Source organism: Ranitomeya imitator, chromosome 3 (genome assembly GCF_032444005.1).
Source record: "Ranitomeya imitator isolate aRanImi1 chromosome 3, aRanImi1.pri, whole genome shotgun sequence".
NCBI classification, from domain to species: Eukaryota; Metazoa; Chordata; class Amphibia; order Anura; family Dendrobatidae; genus Ranitomeya; species Ranitomeya imitator.
The window spans coordinates 248380594-248400176 of record NC_091284.1 but is presented as its reverse complement, the minus strand read 5'-3'; the positions used below and the strand labels follow the sequence as shown (position 1 = coordinate 248400176).

General features: G+C 45.2%; 1 protein-coding gene across 1 annotated transcript in view; it reads left to right on the top strand.

The window, feature by feature from the left end:
* LOC138669669 (glutathione S-transferase Mu 4-like) overlaps positions 1-19583 on the top strand; it is a 71143-nt gene that overhangs the window by 26409 nt on the left and 25151 nt on the right. The window contains exon 5 of the mRNA XM_069756333.1: positions 2639-2736. Within this exon, the coding sequence (XP_069612434.1) occupies positions 2639-2736 (98 nt within the window). The remainder of the gene's footprint in view (positions 1-2638; positions 2737-19583) is intronic.

The window sequence follows — 19583 nt, the reverse complement described above, 5'->3', positions numbered from 1 at the left end:
ATATTCAAAAGGAATTAACTGTGTGTTTAGAGCCCGTTATTAGTCTATTCTACTGACGCTGGGTTAGATAATTGGCACTAGGTGGCGGTACATGGTGCGCTACAGTACATATAGTTAACATATGCACAATGATTGTGTGTGTATGGATATGAGGGCAATGTGCAATACATTGAGCACTTTGGTATAGTGATAGACTTATTGAAAGAGACATTAAGGGTCTACTGAATTAAGGGTTTATTGCAATATAATTGATACCTATCCCTCGTTTTTGTGATTTAAGGACGATTCCCTTTAAGTGGGAATGTGATGCGGGAGACATTCTATACTGAAAATTCCTTTTGAATATCCACTATCCATCCTTTTTTTTTTTTTTTTTTTTTTTTTTTTTTTTACTATATACCAGTGTCTTTTCACATTTTTTTTTTTTTTTGTATCTACTATAAAATCTATGCCTGATTATTATCAGGACGAAACGTGGATAGACATTAAGTTATATTTTATACAGTATACTGTATATTGTTTTTGTCCACCAGTAAGAGATTTTTGTTTAATTGGTGGCATAATATTGGCATGTGGGGTGCCTCTCAGTGATAATGTCAACTCCCAATTATACACATTCTCCTGAAGATATTACGAAATACAGGGATTGTCTTTCCGCCATCTCTAACATCATGTCCTATTTTTAACTAAAACCAAACTTATAATACCCCTCCCTCTTCTACAAACCTACCTATATTCCCCCTCTAACCAAACTTTATCCTCTCCAATCTGTCCTGAATGTGGCAGCCAGAATCTTACGGTATTTCTATCCAGCTGCTACATCAATGCCTTTTAGACTGGATTCTAATTTGCTACAGAACACAATATAAACTTTGCACTCTTGCCCACAAAGCCCTCCACAGTTATGCACCACCTTATATCTTCTCCCTCAACTATCACCCTACCTGTGCTCTCAATTCTGCAACTGATCTAACATCCTCCATAAACCGAACCTCGCTCCTACGTCTCAAAGACTTTTTTTTGTGTTGCACCAATTTTCTGGAATGCAGTACTCCAGGTGATCAGACTACTTCCTAGCCCCCAGATTTTTTTAAGCATGCTTTAAAAAAGCATCTCTAGACACGCCTATCACCTCACGTCACTAATTTTAATGCTTTCCTTTTTCCTTCTTTCTAAATTTTCTACAGAATCTGGTCCAACCTACTCATCTGTCTCCACGTCTTCCATTTACCCAATATCACTTGATAACTGTACTTGGGCAGATACTGGCTGATGGCTCATGCAGCTTATTTCAAATATCCTATTTAAAACGATGACTGGACAGTACATGACAAGCCCTTTTTACCTGTGTTCCCCCTATTTCCTTATAGATTGTAATCTTGTGTAACTGTAAAAGCTGTGTGTTACTTTGTGATGTCTTTGTCTCTACATGTCCCCTCTAAATTGTAAAGTGCTGTGAAATTTGTTGGCGCCATAAAAATAAAATTACCGCATATACTCGAGTATAAGCCGACCCCCCCCCCCCCCCCCCTAAATTTGCCACAAAACACTGGGAAAACTTAATGACTCTTAGTATAAGCCTAGGGTGGAAAATGCAGCAGCTACCTGTAAATGTCAAAAGTAAAAATAGATACCAATAAAAGTAAAATTAATTGAGACATCAGTAGGTTGTGTTTTTGAATATCCATATTGAATCAGGAGCCCCCTATAATGCTCCATACAGTTCATGATGGCCCCATAAGATGCCCCATATTAAAATATGCCCCATATAATCCTGCATAAAAGTTAATAATGGCCCCATAAGATGCTCCATAAAGATATTTGTGCCATACAATGCTCCACAAACGTTGATTATGGCCCCATACAGACACTAGCCCCATATAATGCTACACAAACGTTATGGCCCCATATAGTGCTACACAAACGTTATGGCCCCATAAGATGTTCCATACAGACAGTTGCCCCATTTGCTGTTGCTGCGATAAAAAAATAAAAAATCACATACTCTCCTCTCATCGCTCAGGCCCCTTGCACTTTCAGTATTCACCTGCTCTTCGTTATGGCGCCGCTCCTTCACCGTCTTCTGCACTGACGTTCAGGCAGAGGGTGCGCATTAACCACGTCACCGTGCCCTCTGACCTGAGCGTTACTGCAGAAGACGCTGAAGACGGAGCGGCGCTCGGAACGAGGAGCAGGTGAATATCGCGCAGCGCTCCCCTCCCCGTTATACTCGCCTGCTTCTGACGCGGTGCAGTCCCTGCTTCCCCGCAGCTGCTTCCTGTACTGAGCGGTCACCGTTACCGCTCATTACAGTAATGAATATGTGGCTCCACCCCTATGGGAGGTGGAGCCACATATTCATTACTGTAATGAGCGGTACCATGTGACCGCTCAGTACAGGAAGAAGCTGGGGCGCCGGGAAGCCAAGGACATGCAGGGGCTGCGCCAGGAGCAGGTGAGTATAATTAGACAGCCCCCACTCCCCCTCCCTTGCCGACCCCTGGGTATGACTTGAGTGTAAGCTGAGAGGGGGACTTTCAGCCCAAAAAAATGGGCTGTAAAACTCGGCTTATACTCGAGTATATATGGTAACTTTAACTTGAGCACATGAGCCATCTGTGATTACTGTGTCTTGCAGGTGCAAATTCCGAGAGTGAAAACATTGAGTCAATGCTAGAAAATGAAGCCATGGATTTTCGGATGCGGCTTATTGCTATTTCGTACAACCCCAAGTTTGTAAGTAAAACCTCCAGAGGAATCTTGCGTTGGGTTTTTTGGATAGTGTAAAGGAATGGAGTCCTGGTCTGTGAAATCTTAGGCTGGGTTCACATTGCGTTATGGCAGTCCGTTAACGCTGCCATTAACCCCTATTGTCGGGCGCATCGCCAACACATGCCGTAATCGGCATGCGCTAGCGATGTGCCGTCGTTCAGTGATGGACCCTCGGACGTGGGCTGCAGCGTCTGAGGCTCCGTCACCGCTAGCACAGATGAATCATCTGCGCTAGAGGTATAGCATAACGCGATGGCGTGTATGCTATAGAGTTAACGCAGCCCGTCAACGCTATGCGTTAAACGGGCTGCTTTAACGCAATGTGAACCTGGCCTTAAACTGCTAGCATGTCAAAAGTATAACTTGGCTCCCCAGAGGCTCTGAGTCCAGCTCTTGCATATGGCTTCTTTTGCATAAAAGTGAGTGAACACACAGCATCTATAGTAAAATAAGGATAATCGGTGTATACTGAATAAGGAATTGCTGTGCATGCAGTTTCATTATGAAAAGGAAAATGTTTGATATTTAGTTAAGGATTTTTGTGAGTGTGGACTGGCTAGGTATTGATGATTTGTATGTTGCCTAGCCCAAATGTTAATTTAAAAAATGAAAATTTCAATATGTACACAATAGCTTGCGTATAATGGAATAATGTGATTGGAAGAGTAAGGGTACCGTCTCACAGTGGCATTTTGATCGCTACGACGGCACGATCCGTGACGCTCCAGCATCGTAACAATATCGCTCCAGCGTCGTAGACTGCTGTCACACTTTGCAATGTACGACGCTGGAGCGATAATTTCATGACGTATGTGCGATGTAGAAGCCGTTGGTTACTATGCGCACATCGTATACAATATCGTGCACACCTTTGTTACACCATGCGATCATGCCGCCACAGCGGGACACTAGACGACGAAAGAAAGTTTCAAACGATCTGCTACGACGTACGATTCTCAGCGGGGTCCCTGATCGAAGGAGCGTGTCAGACACAGCGAGATCGCTGGAACGTCACGGATATATCGCTGGAACGTCACAAATCGTTCCGTCGTAGCGATCTAAATGCCACTGTGTGACGGTACCCTAAGTCTATGTGCACACGATGTGGATTTGTTGCCTTTCCGCAGCGTTTTTCCACGCAGAAATGCTCCAAAAACGCAATGTTAATAAATGACATTCCTGAAGTGTTGTGCCCATGATCTGGAAATTTCCGTCCTTATTCGCAGCGTCTTATTTTTCGCAGCATGTCAACTTTTTTTATTGTTGTTGCTGATCTGCAGTTTTTCTGCACCCATTGAGTCAATCAAATCCGCAGCAAAAACACAGGTGTAAAAAGGTTTGCTGATTTAAAACGCTACGATTTGTGAAAGGGAGGTGTGTGTGTGTGTGTGTGTGTGTGTGTGGGCATCGTTTGATGGGACTACTACTGCCATCTGGCTCACATATAGCAGTGACAGCATGAGCCTATTTATGATCAGGGCCGTATTTGCCACTAGGCACTTGAGGGCACGTGCCTAAGGCGGCAGGATGCGGGGGGGGCGCACTTGAGCTAGGTTTTTCTTCATTTTTTTTTTTTTTTTTTTTTTTAATTTATAAAAGTCCGGGGTTGAGTGCCAGCCCCCCCTCCCTCCTTCCCGCCCCCTCCCTGAAGACATCATACTCGCCCTCCTCCAGTGGTGGCTGCAACTCCGTCTCAGCGCCAGCATCGCATCCTGTCTTCAGCGGCCACGTGGTATTGCTCATTGAGGTGATGAATATGCGCATATTCATCACTTTAATGATCAGTACCACGTGACCACTCATACAGGAAGGAAGATGCTGCGCAGATGCCGGGATGTTCTGCGCCGTGCGGTGAGAGGTGAGTATGACGGGAGGAGGATGGGGGAGCCGTGCACGCAGGGTTGGAGGAAAGAGGAGCCGTGCACGCAGGGGAGGAGGATGGGGGAGCCGTGCACGCAGGGGAGGAGGATGGGGGAGCCGTGCACGCAGGGGAGGAGGATGGGGGAGCCGTGCACGCAGGGGAGGAGGATGGGGGAGCCGTGCACGCAGGGTGGGAGGATGGGGAGAGCCATGCACGCAGGGTGGGAGGATGGGGGAACCATGCACGCAGGGTGGGAGGATGGGGGAACCATGCACGCAGGGTGGGAGGATGGGGGAACCATGCACGCAGGGTGGGAGGATGGGGGAACCATGCACGCAGGGTGGGAGGATGGGGGAACCATGCACGCAGGGTGGGAGGATGGAGTATAAATACTGGGCCCTATAGGGGGACACAGTGTGAGAGGACAATGTGAAGAGGGGGGTCAGTATGGAAAGGAGAGGTCATTGTGAAGAGTATGTGCCATAAGAGGGACAGTTTGGGGGTCATATTTTGTGCAGACAATATAGTGAGGGGCAATTTTTTATTCAGGAGCATTATAATGACAATTGTATCTTTAAGGGCGTCATGTGGAGATTTTCTGCAAAAGAACGGAGAAGATGGAGGTCTGCAGAGACAGCTGTGGATGAGAAATCTCATCATGGGATCTAGACAAGATGAAGAAAAGAAGAACGACTCGAGAGACGACGTCATCTATAAGGTACCTGGATGTAAATGTTATTGGTGATACTAACTCATGTTTTTATTTAGGTTAGGAGCATTAAAGGGATGTCCAGGTTTGTAATGAGTCTGCAGTCATTCTTTGTGATTGCAGACTTCTGAGTTCTCACAGTGCGCACTGCACGCTGTCAGAGTTCTCTCATGCTGAGTATTTACATACATGCCGTCACATGCTGATTAGACATGTGTGGCCCCCGTCAATGAAAATGAACTGAGCGAGGCTGGGCACGTCTCGTCGGAATGTGGTCAGAAGTATACAAATCACATGCTTGTGCTGACATGACTGTCCACCGGCCAGGGACAATCCTAAAAGTGTGCAGTGCATTAGTGGTGAGAATTCAGTAGCCTGCGGTGTCAGAATTCAGCTCTTAGGCCGGCGTCACACTTGGCGTAAGACAATACGGTCCATATTTTACGGCCGTAATACGCGCGTAATACGCTGAAATGTCCCTGAAATATTGTTCCGTAGGTAATCCGTTGCCTAGGTGTGGTCGCGTATTTTGCGCATGTACTGTTGCGTGTGTGATCCGTATGTGATCCGTAGGGAGTATTTTTCACGCAACATCACAAAATGGACATTTAACGGTTCTCTGGCCTGCAAATAATTCAAATCATCATTAACATCACTATTTAAGCCCTCAACAACAGGTGGAACCCTCCCATCTGCCCATTTCTTTGTTGAGCTTATTTTTGCTGTGTTGGTTTGACCAACAAAACATGTCTGACTATGTGTCTTTAAGCACAACTCAGCGGGTGTTGTTTCACTGGCTGTTGTCGCGTCGCTTTGGGCAGCCATATCCGGTGAATGTTGATCCGCGAAGGAGGAGTCGAAGATTGTGGGTGCATCCTCTATTGACCCAACGCCTCACCAAGGGACATTATCAGAGGCTATATACAACTTTGAGATCACATCCTGACAAGTTCTATATGTACTGTCGCATGACCATCAGTACCTTTGATATCTTGTTGGAGATCTTACATCCAAGTATCACCTATCAGGACACAAGGATGCGAAAAGCCATATCTGCTGAGGAGCGTCTTCTCCTAACATTACGGTATGTATTCAACATTCTCACATACTGTATGTTGATGATATTTTTTAGGGATGTTGTGTTTTAGCATGTTTTGGTAAGTATTTGTGGGCATTATGGCACAAGCACTTCACCAAAACTGTGGGGAATGTTGTAGTAAAGTAACCCAGGTTATTTTTGTTGTGAAAATGAAAATAATGTCTTTGTAAATATATTATGCAGTTGTGCTTTTTCATGTTTTATTTATACTCATGTAAACTAACAAATAATATATTTCTTTGTCTTTCAGCTTCCTGTCCACAGGCTTGTCGTATGCGGGACTACACCTTGAGTTTCTGATTGGGCGCTCTACAATTTCGGGCATTGTTCGTTCAACCTGTTATCAAATATGGGAGAAACTTCATGAACTTGTTATGCCTGAGCCCAAACAGGAGGATTGGCTTAAAATCGCCCGTGGATTCCAGAACACTTGTGACTTCCCTAACTGCATTGGAGCTGTGGATGGGAAACATATCAGGGTGCGTAAGCCGCCGAACTCTGGCACCCAATTCTACAATTATAAGCAGTTTTTCTCTGTAGTTCTGTTAGCTGTTGCTGACAGTAACTACAGGTTTATAATTGTAGACATTGGGGCTTATGGGCGAACTGGAGACTCTAAGGTCTTCAATGCGTCCATTATGGGTCGGCGGCTACGTGACAACCAGTTAAACCTCCCACCACCACAACAACTCCCAGGCTCCAATGCGGAAGCAGTGCCTTTTGTTTTGGTAGGAGATGAGGCTTTCCAACTGACAAGGCACATCATGAGGCCTTATCCCTGGCACAACCTGGACCACCGGCGGAGGGTCTTTAATGTGAGGCTTTCCAGGGCGCGTAGACTGGTGGAGTGCGCCTTTGGGATTCTTGTGGCAAAATGGCGTGTCCTCCAGTCTGCCATTAAGCTCAGTGAGGCTACAGTTAATGAAGTGATAAAAGCCTGTGTTATTTTGCACAATTTTACCCGCATACATGATTGTTCCTCAGCTGATATTGGTGAACACCTGTTGAGTAATGTGTTTAGGCCTACCCCATATGGCCGTCCTCCGCGGAGTCCCCTTTCTGGGCTTAAAGTTAGGGATGTATTCACATTTTTTTTTGTTTCTCCTCAAGGTGCCACTCCCTGGCAAGATAATGCAATTTTGGATGTTTGATTTGTTGTCTTTGTAAATATTTCGCATATTTAATTTAAAATTTAATTGTCAAACTAAAGCTACTGTGTGTTGTCTTTTCTTAATTCACATATGGTTCTGAGGCTAGCATGTGTGTGTGTGATGTAATAATGATTTGACGACAACACAAATTAGGCTTTTTAACTGTTCATTTTTACTTAAATGAAATGCCTCTTTTTTTTTTTTTTTTGTAAACCAAATACCGTAACTTTTTTTTAAAACCTCTTTTAAGGCATGAATTTTTTTAGCAAATATATGCCTAAAAAATATAAAGAACAACAAAGTGCTATGTTAGCACAAACATAATAAAGACATGAAAATGTCCGCCAAAAAAAAAAAAATTACAGATCTTGATACATCGGTGGTGGAGATGGGTTCAGATCTTGGGCATCAGCAGGTGGCCTTTGTGGGCCAAATTGTCCTTCACCCTGTGTGGATGTGGTGTGGGCTGGAGGCACATTCTGCCTGGACTCATGTGGGCCAGTTGTGGAATGGCCATAAGGATTTTGGGGAAATCCCTCATGCTCCTGAAAATATGGCCTGGAATCATACCCAAACCCAATATTGCCATGTCGTCCAAACCCAGGTTGGGACCAGCCTCCAGCACTGGGTCTGGACAAGTAGCCATATTGGGATGGTTGTTGATAGCCTGCCATATGGGCCTGAGGTTGCCATGGAGGGTTGGGTGTGGGTAGGGATTGAGGTGTAGGCTCACGTGGAGGGGGTGGTTCAGATCCCTGTTGAGCATGCACCTGTGGACATCTTTGCAGCCGCAGGAGATTTTGTGGTGACAGCTGCCAACTTTCAATACTCTCCATAAGCTGGTATGGGTTGTTTGGGGGGGTGCATGCATCAATAAGGATCTGAAAGCAACCCCTCACACGAAGCCTCACCTCACGCTCTAGGGGCTGTAAATACCGGGCCAGGCTCCTCGTAAAGCCCTCCTCCCCATCATCATCCTCACGAACCCTTGCCAGGTAGTTCAACACCCCAGCATCAACATTTCTCCTACTTTGGAGTAGCTCTCTTCTGTGGCGAGCATGCTGGGAGATGACTGCAGCCTGTGGTGAGCGCTCCAGGGCAACAGTAGGGCTGCTGCTGTTAGCAGGGTAATCCTGGCTAGCTTGTGCTGCTGCTGCTGGGGCTGATGCTGATGGTGGGGCATCTTCCTGGGCTGGTGCTGCTGGAGCTGGCTGGGCAGATGACGATGATCCTGGAGGGATGGAGCCTGACGGATCAGAAGATGGGCCAGCCACCTCTTCTCCTTCCCCAACTGGGTCTATGACCAACTCGGAATCCGACCCTGTCTCCCTGTCCGTGAGATTAGACTGTGTTCTGTAATGACATATTTGTGCAAATTTTAATATTCTTTCCCTTTTTTGAAAAATTTTGAAAACAAAGAGTCAAATGTGTTGTGAGGTTTGTACTTACGGTCTGAGATCCATGCTGGGATTCAAGAATGTTAAGCGATCAAAATATATATATATTTTCTTCTTAGGAGGTGCGTCTGCCCCACTCTTTTCACGCTGCTGCCTCTCCCTCCTATATTGATCGCGGATACTCCGCCATCTTGTTGTAACATCACCCACTGAAACAAAATACATAAAACAAATTGATTACCACATTATGCACAGTGGTCACACAAGGTGTAATTGACAACACAGATTTTAGTGTAGCATAGGAATATGCATTTGTGGAATACGTTTCTTAAGGTACCGTCACACTAAGCGACGCTGCAGCGATTCCGACAACGATCCGGATCGCTGCAGCGTCGCTGTTTGGTCGCTGGAGAGCTGTCACACAGACAGCTCTCCAGCGACCAACGATGCCGGTAACCAGGGTAAACATCGGGTTACTAAGCGCAGGGCCGCGCTTAGTAACCCGATGTTTACCCTGGTTACCATCGTTAAAGTAAAAAAACAACCACTACATACTTGCCTACCGCTGTCTGTCCTCGGCGCTCTACTTCTCTGCTCTGGCTGTGAGCACAGCGGCCGGAAAGCAGAGCGGTGACGTCACCGCTCTGCTTTCCGGCTGCCCGGCGCTCACAGCCAGAGCAGAGAAGCAGAGCGCCGAGGACAGACAGCGGTAGGTAAGTATGTAGTGTTTGTTTTTTTTTTTACTTTAACGATGGTAACCAGGGTAAACATCGGGTTACTAAGCGCGGCCCTGTGCTTAGTAACCCGATGTTTACCCTGGTTACCAGCGAAGACATCGCTGAATCGGTGTCACACACACCGATTCAGCGATGTCAGCGGGAGAGCCAGCGACAAAATAAAGTTCTGGCCTTTCTTCCCCGACCAGCGACATCACAGCAGGGGCCTGATCGCTGCTGCCTGTCACACTGGACGATATCGCTAGCCAGGACGCTGCAACGCCACGGATCGCGAGCGATATCGTCTAGTGTGACGGTACCTTTAGTAATTTAGATCAAATAATCAAATTTTTATGTAAGGCCACAAGGACAGTCCGCTACCCTCTATCCAGGAATGATATTTTTCTGGTTAACACTGTAAGGGACATCTGTTCAAACCATTATTTTAATCCGTTTATCATGTACAGCACCATGTAGCTACTGGTGTGCCTTAAATTAAGAACTGTAATAATTCCAAAAATCAGGAATACCAATTCTAAGGAGTTAGCTACTACTGTTTCACACGAAAAATAAATTACAAACATGAGTGTACATACTTATTTGTCTCTGTGCCTCACGTGGCTGCTGCTCATAATGTGGGAATAGGGACCCACACACACTCCTCCATGCTGCCTCTTTTTGGGCCCTGTTTGCATAGTTGGGATCTCTTTGGTCCCAAAGAACTGGCCTTTCTTGGACCAAAATGAGGAGCATATCCACATTTATAATCTGAAACATGGTGAATCTCACTCCGTGGAGGCGTGCAGCAGACTTCCGGGTTCTCTGTCTGGCTTTTTGAGCTAATTAGCATGTCTCAGCTTCCTGATTGAGCCCTTTGGACAATTCCTGACACCTGCCTGAGTGTAGCGTATTTCTCGCAAGTCACACGCATGGTCCGTATGCATTCTGTATTTTGCGCGTCCCCATAGACTTTCATTGGCGTATTTTTTGCGCAATACGCTGACAAACGCAGCATGCTGCGATTTTCAACGGCCGTAGAAAGCCGTATAATACGGATGCGTACTATACGGCTGATAGGACCTGACCCATTGAGAATCATTGGGCCGTGTGTAATGCGTGTTTTACGGACAAGTTTTATGCGCTCATACGTCCGTAAAACTCGCTAGTGTGACGCCGGCCTTAAGGTTCCAGTAGTCTTCAGATGGACACGTCACTCTTATGCGATTTTCATACTCATGGTCCTGTGACAACGAGCTTCTCTTCTGCTTCTCTGTTTTTCACTGAACATTGAGAACATTAGGGAGAGGAGCTCGTGGGCACATGACTGAGTGTGCAAATCGCATATGTCCTTGGTGGAGGGGGGGCACCAAAATGAATTCTTGCCCCTGGTGCCAGAAAGTCTAGATACACCTCTGCCGGTATGCTACTGCGAGCGGTGATTACCGGGTTCGGTGGAGGGAGGTCTGTGCACAGGCAGTGAGGCAGGGACTGAGGGTGTGCACAGAGAGAATGGAGGCCCGGAGACTGCCCGTCCCAGTCTACGCCGTAGCCTGGAGCCTCATTATCATAGGAATATGTCAGTTAATAAATAGTTTTTCTAAAGCTTTATAGTGTAGTTTTAGGTCAGAGAGGGCTGGTTAGGGATGAGCTAGGAAGGTGCAAGGACAGGTAGTGATTGGCTACTTGCGGACATGTGCGGCAATTGCGGTTTTGCACTTGCAGTGATACAAAAAACACTGCTAGTAGTGTTTTTTTCCATTGCTGCAAGTTCCGCACTTGCCAGCTCACGGCAAAATCGCAAGTGCCGCACATGTCCGCAAGTCCCATAGGGAATAAATGAGGCTGAATTCAGTGTTGCCGTAAGTGATCAGTTACGCGGCAGATGCGGAAAAACTGCCGGATCTGCTGCAAAAGGCTACTTTCACATCAGCGATTTATGGCAAAGTCACTGCCGATAGTGTCATACTCGCCAAAGGGGGAGGCAGCACTAAAAGTGCCTAGGGCAGCAGAAACTCTAAATATGGCCCTGATTATGGGAGCATAGTCTCATCATCCGGCGCTTGTGTTCGTGTGTTTTGTTTAAAAAAAAAAAACCAAAAAACACATTTACATAGTCACCGAACATCTAATCCCTGACGCTCACGTCTAATGCACGAAATCAAAAATAATAATTCAGCATATACTTACACTACCATTCAAAAGTTTAGGGTCACTTAGAAATTTCCTTATTTTTTAAAGAAAAGCACAGTTTTTCCCAATGAAGCTAACATTAAATGATTCAGAAATACTCTATACATTGTTAATGTGACTATTCTAGCTGCAAATGTCTGGTTTGTAATGCAATATCTTCATAGGTGTACAGAGGCCCATTTCCAACAACCATCACTCCTGTGTTCTTATGATACTATGTGTTTACTAAGGCTACTTTCACACTTGCGTTTTTCAGCTTCCGTCACAATCTGTCATTTTTGAGAATGCAGGATCCTGCATTTTCCCATAGACTTGTATTAGCGACGGATTGTGACGGATGGCCATCCGTCGCGTCCGTCGTGCACTGGATGCGTCGTGTTTTGGCGGACCGTCGGCACCAAAAACCTGCAAGGGAACGTTTTGTCGTACGTCGGGTCCGCCATTTCCTACTGCGCATGCGCGGCCGGAACTCCGCCCCCTCCTCCCCGGACTTTACAATGGGCAGCGGATGCGTTGAAAAACTGCATCCGCTGCCCACGTTGTGCCGAATTTGCACAAAGTCCGTCGGGCCGACGCTTTGCGACGGCCCCGTACCAACGCAAGTGTGAAAGAAGCCTAACTGTGTAAGAAGGCTACTGGATGGTTAGAATACCCCTGAAAACCCTTGTGCAAGTATGTTAGCACAGATGAAAATAGTTTGGCTGATTAGAAAACCTATAAGGGTATGTGCACATGTTCTCGGTTTTCTCTATCGCCTCTCATTGGGGGACACAGGAACCATGGGGTGTATGCTGCCGCCACTAGGAGGCTGACACTATGCACAAAAAAAAGTTAGCTCCTCCTCTGCAGTGTACACCCCCACCGACTGGCATTATGCACTTCAGTTTAGCTTAGTGTCAGTAGGAGGTGGACACGGGTCTTTCATTAGACCCTTATCTACCTCAATGTGCGTCGTTTTCTTTCAGGTTTTCCGGAGGGATACAGGGTGAACAGTCACACTTGTAATCCCACAATACGGACTATGAGTACGGCGTATACTGCCACCCCGTATCCCCATAGATCCCTCAGCAGGACCAAGATCCTAGCACACAAGCGTGCTCAGAAGTCCGATCCTAGCTCCGTCCCCCACCCACTCGCCCACCAGAGCCTGTCGGTTGGAGGATATGAGGATGTCCATCACCAGCTCCATGGACGTCTGACACCTTTCTCGGTCCAAGGTTAGTAACGAATGGCGTGGGAGTTTTGAGGTGAGTATTTCCCCCACCCATCTCACTTAGTAAAATAAAAAAGGCCCAGAGGGATCCCTCTCCTTTGATTTCCTAAGGACTGCAGTTATAGGCTACCTTGACCCGTTTGTTCGACGGATCCCACGGGGCAGGGACCGTCGCTGCACTGCAGCCTCGCTTCCCCTCCTTGTTCCGAGGGGCTGCTCAACCTTCTTCTGGCGCGGCGACTTTTTCAGCCGCGCTGCCTTTTATTCTGGCGGCCGCTCTGTCTTTTATTCTGGCGGCTGCTCTGTCTCCTGCTCCAGTGCGGTGGCCTCTACAGGCAGCCCCGCTGCCTACTTCCTCCGGCGGGGCACGTTCCTCCGTTGTCCGGCGATGCGGCCTGGCAGGCAGCCGCGCAGTTTCCCTTCCCACCGGCCGCACCGCTCGTTCTTGAGCGCAGCGGCCCTCTCCGGCCGGCCCGGGCCTACTTCCGGCGCCGCCACTCCGTCCACTTCCGGTTTCATCGGGCGAGCCTTTCTCCCGCCCAACAATCTTTCCCTGCACTCTCCGCCCACAGGCGCCATCTTAGTGTCCCTGGGTGCATGACCAACTCCGCCACTACTCCGCTGCTTGGCGCCACCATCACCGCTCCGCATCTTCCTGAGCACGCATGCTGGCGTCCTCAGCGGTCGCCATCTGCGGTTTCTTAGATTGCGGCAGGAGCTCACATTAAAGGGCTACTTCTCCCCGGAGGTCCACCCGCAAGCCGGACAGCTTCCTCCACCTGGGATCCGTTTTCAGCCATGAGTAGCTCTGCAGTGCAGACTGACACTCCCCTCTGCCCCCCCTGTCCTCTAACCCTCCTAACCTTTCAAAATGTCTACCTCTAAGGGAGGCCGCTCTCGTCCTCCTACTTCCTCTAATTCTTCTTAGGGCCCCTTTCCACTTGAGAGAAAAAAAGGTCCGATTTACGGACCGAAAAAACGGATGTAACTCATGCGAGTGTAATGCGATTGATTTTTTTTTTTTTTTTATCGCAACATCCGTATGACATCCGTATTGCTGTCCAATTTTAACGCACCGCTGTCCTTTGAAAATCTGTCAAGTCAGCGCAGTGTACAGTAAAATCACACTGACAGCTTAGATTAGAGTAGATATATACACATAGAATAGAGAGAGAATTCTGAAAAGCTCCCAGGCTCGAGTTCATATGAGGACATCCAGCAGAGGACGCATCACCGCAACTCCAGGTAACTACAGGTCATTGACCTACATTCCATTCATTCCCTGGGGTTTTACAGCCAGGAGCACAGCTGCATTAGCAGAGCTCCTGGGTGTAAAATTAGTTAACCCCTTCAGATGGATTTACAGCGTGTGACGAGACTGATCATCGGAAGGTATGGTATATTGTTGATTTTTTTATTTTTCCTTTTTTACAGAACGAGGGTCTTCAGGTGGATTAAGAGTCTAATAAAATATTACAACCTGTGTATTTCATTATAAGACTTTGTAATAATGTGTGTGTGTTTTATTAACCATTTCCTACTATTGGATTAATAATGGATAGGTGTCATAATTGACGCCTCTCCATTATTAATCTGTCTTAATGTCACCTTACAATAGCAAGGTGACATTAACCCTTCATTACCCCATATCCCACCGCTACACGGGAATGGGAAGAGAGTGGCTAAGTGCCAGAATAGGTGCATCTTCCAGATGTGCCTTTTCTGGGGTGGCTGGGGGCAGATGTTTTTAGCCAGGGGGGGGGGCAATAACCATGGACCCTCTCCAGGCTATTAATATCTGCGAGAAAAAGAGTTTGTAGCCAGCTCACCGGTAAATCACCGCAGGTGCACGGAACTCCGCTGCAGGAAGACGATCCAATCATCAGAGAAAAGAAAAAAAAAAGTTGAATTCCAGCTCCTTAAAACATGACGTTTATTGTATCCAAATAAAAAATCCAAATGTCCATGGTGTGCAACCTCCCACCGGTAAGTGCCTGGGATGACAGAGATAAACGGCTACGCGTTTCGATCGGAGTGATCTTTATCAAAGCCATACCTGGATCAGGCAGCTTCTCCTACTTATAAGGAGGCTCACCCAACCAGATCATTCATTTGAGTCACATGGCAATTTGACAGGTCCTTTCATCTAAAATCATTGTTCTATATGTAACAACATAACAAAAATAAAGGATTAAAATCACATTCAGCAATAATGTAACATAACTTCATGTCTTTTATTCAATCCTGTTGGGACACAGGTGTTCAATTGGAAAATCCAATATGCTTCTCGTGTGAGAAGCCGGCGTCTAATGTCACCACCCCGACTAGGGGTATTAACCCGTTCTATGCCCTGAACCTGAAGAGTGACAGTGCTGCGTGCATGGTGCCTAACAAAATGTTTGGATGCTGCTGATATATTCCTGTCATTATTCTGAGTGTTACCTATGTCATATAAGTGTTCCCTAATGCGTGTTTTCAATTTTCTGGATGTACAGCCCACATACGACAGGTTACACTCTATACATTTGATTTTGTATACCACATTGCAAGAATTACAATTGATGTACTGCTTTATATCAAATTTGATAGTTTCATCCGCATTATAAAATGTCTTTTCAATACTGGCGAATTTACATGTGCTACAATTTCGTGTGCCACACCTGAAAAATCCTGGATAATTTAACCAGGTTCTGATGGATTTATTTTTGGAGCAGAACAAGCTAGGGGCTATTTTATTACCAATGGTCGGGGCTCTTCTCGACACCACATTAATGCCAGAATTTAGTATGTTATACAGCTGCGGATCTTCATATAAAATAGGTAAATATCTGTTGACAATATCTCTAATTCTAGCGAACTGCGGGCTATATTGAAAGCATATGTATGGCTTTTGTTCCATTTGTAAATTTCTATGCTTTTGTGCTGTAACTAGTTCTTTACGATCTTTTCCTGCTACTATTTTTTTGGCCCGATTAATTGTCCATTGAGGGTATTGTCGATGTGTTAATTTATTTGCTATTTGCTCGATTTCACCCTTGAGATCTTTTTCTGAACTGCAATTCCTTTTAATCCTGGTGAACTCACCCACCGGAATTGATTTAATTGTATGCCTGCTATGGCTGCTTTTGGCATGCAGTATTGTGTTACCCCTCACTGGCTTGTGATGTGTTCTGGTGACGATATTTGAATCTATTTGCCCCGTGAGCTCCAGATCTAGAAATGATATACTTTTGCTATCTGCCCTATGCGTGAATCTAATATTGTACTCATTCTGATTCAGGTACTCCATGAAGCGCGGTATGGCAGACACATCACCCTCCCATATCATGAGCGTATCATCCATGTATCTGCCATACCACGCCACATATTCCAAATACGGATTGTTCACGGAAAAAACGCACTCCATCTCCCAGACGGACATAACCAAATTAGCAAGGGAGGGAGAGTATTTCGCACCCATGGCCACTCCAGCTTGCTGCATATAAAATTGATTATCAAATGCAAAAAAATTACTAGTGAGCAAAAAATGTATTACCATCAGCAGATATTCAATCAAATCCTCAGAATACTGACTGAATTTGACAAGGTGATATTGGATCGCTCTGATTGCTACAATTAAAATGTCAGATAAGGGAGGGGTGGTAGTGGTATTGGACACAGTGGACTATCAGAAAAAAATGCTGGAACTATTATCTGATCAAATCACGTATAAAAAACTAACAAATAATCCCTCACAAGAAATTATCAAAAAGAGAGATGTCATTATCAAGGAGGGATTCGATCTGGGGGTATTAACTAAAATACAAATGGAATATCTAATAGTTGAATGTCCAGTCACTCCTATAATATATGGGGTCCCTAAAATACATAAAAAAGAGGGGATTCCCCCAATGCGACCCATAGTATCTGGAATCGGGTCCTGCAATGAAAGACTCTGTCAATGGGTAGACTCTCTCCTCCAGCCACTTGTAAAACGTTCCCCTGGATATATAAAAGACTCTAAGGAGGTATTACGTATTTTTGATGGTAAGATATGGCAAAAAAATTATTCCTGGCTCTGCTGCGACGTTATATCTTTATATACATGCATCCCGCACGATCTAGCAATCAGAGCGATCCAATATCACCTTGTCAAATTCAGTCAGTATTCTGAGGATTTGATTGAATATCTGCTGATGGTAATACATTTTTTGCTCACTAGTAATTTTTTTGCATTTGATAATCAATTTTATATGCAGCAAGCTGGAGTGGCCATGGGTGCGAAATACTCTCCCTCCCTTGCTAATTTGGTTATGTCCGTCTGGGAGATGGAGTGCGTTTTTTCCGTGAACAATCCGTATTTGGAATATGTGGCGTGGTATGGCAGATACATTGATGATACGCTCATGATATGGGAGGGTGATGTGTCTGCCATACCGCGCTTCATGGAGTACCTGAATCAGAATGAGTACAATATTAGATTCACGCATAGGGCAGATAGCAAAAGTATATCATTTCTAGATCTGGAGCTCACGGGGCAAATAGATTCAAATATCGTCACCAGAACACATCACAAGCCAGTGAGGGGTAACACAATACTGCATGCCAAAAGCAGCCATAGCAGGCATACAATTAAATCAATTCCGGTGGGTGAGTTCACCAGGATTAAAAGGAATTGCAGTTCAGAAAAAGATCTCAAGGGTGAAATCGAGCAAATAGCAAATAAATTAACACATCGACAATACCCTCAATGGACAATTAATCGGGCCAAAAAAATAGTAGCAGGAAAAGATCGTAAAGAACTAGTTACAGCACAAAAGCATAGAAATTTACAAATGGAACAAAAGCCATACATATGCTTTCAATATAGCCCGCAGTTCGCTAGAATTAGAGATATTGTCAACAGATATTTACCTATTTTATATGAAGATCCGCAGCTGTATAACATACTAAATTCTGGCATTAATGTGGTGTCGAGAAGAGCCCCGACCATTGGTAATAAAATAGCCCCTAGCTTGTTCTGCTCCAAAAATAAATCCATCAGAACCTGGTTAAATTATCCAGGATTTTTCAGGTGTGGCACACGAAATTGTAGCACATGTAAATTCGCCAGTATTGAAAAGACATTTTATAATGCGGATGAAACTATCAAATTTGATATAAAGCAGTACATCAATTGTAATTCTTGCAATGTGGTATACAAAATCAAATGTATAGAGTGTAACCTGTCGTATGTGGGCTGTACATCCAGAAAATTGAAAACACGCATTAGGGAACACTTATATGACATAGGTAACACTCAGAATAATGACAGGAATATATCAGCAGCATCCAAACATTTTGTTAGGCACCATGCACGCAGCACTGTCACTCTTCAGGTTCAGGGCATAGAACGGGTTAATACCCCTAGTCGGGGTGGTGACATTAGACGCCGGCTTCTCACACGAGAAGCATATTGGATTTTCCAATTGAACACCTGTGTCCCAACAGGATTGAATAAAAGACATGAAGTTATGTTACATTATTGCTGAATGTGATTTTAATCCTTTATTTTTGTTATGTTGTTACATATAGAACAATGATTTTAGATGAAAGGACCTGTCAAATTGCCATGTGACTCAAATGAATGATCTGGTTGGGTGAGCCTCCTTATAAGTAGGAGAAGCTGCCTGATCCAGGTATGGCTTTGATAAAGATCACTCCGATCGAAACGCGTAGCCGTTTATCTCTGTCATCCCAGGCACTTACCGGTGGGAGGTTGCACACCATGGACATTTGGATTTTTTATTTGGATACAATAAACGTCATGTTTTAAGGAGCTGGAATTCAACTTTTTTTTTTCTTTTCTCTATTAATATCTGCCCTCAGCCACTGGCTTTACCACTCTGGCGGTGAAAATTGCGCGGGAGCCCACGCCAATTTTTTCCACGATTTTAACCCTTAAATTTAATAGAGCGCCCAAATTTTGCACATACACACTACTAACTTTAGTAGTGTGGAATATGCAAAAAAAAGGGGATATGAGATGGTTTACTGTATGTAAACCATGTCTCATATCATGTCGGGTTTGTGAAGGAGATAGGAAAAGCCGGCAATTGAATTACCGATTTTTAAGCTATCTAGCGCTGCATTAAATATGTATATATGTGTATATGTCTCCCTGATTTGTATACACATAGAATAGGTATTGTGATGTAGCGATGTCCTTGCTGTGCAGTGAATAGGCAGTGACCCATATAAAGTTCAAACAAAGTCTTGTTTATTACACAGCATACTCACAAACCGGAAAAGAAAAGCAAACAAGTCCTTCAGTATGCAGCCGGCGAAAAAAATAACAATAGTCCATAGTCCGCTGCCGTGAGCGTATTACACCCCCCGTGTACGCTGGGGTGTCTGGCTTTTCAGGCTCTGCCTGGCCCGTGTTTCTCCACACGGAAGGAGCTTTGCACAAGCCTCCTGCAAGGTCTGACTCCCAGATCAGACTGACACACCCAAA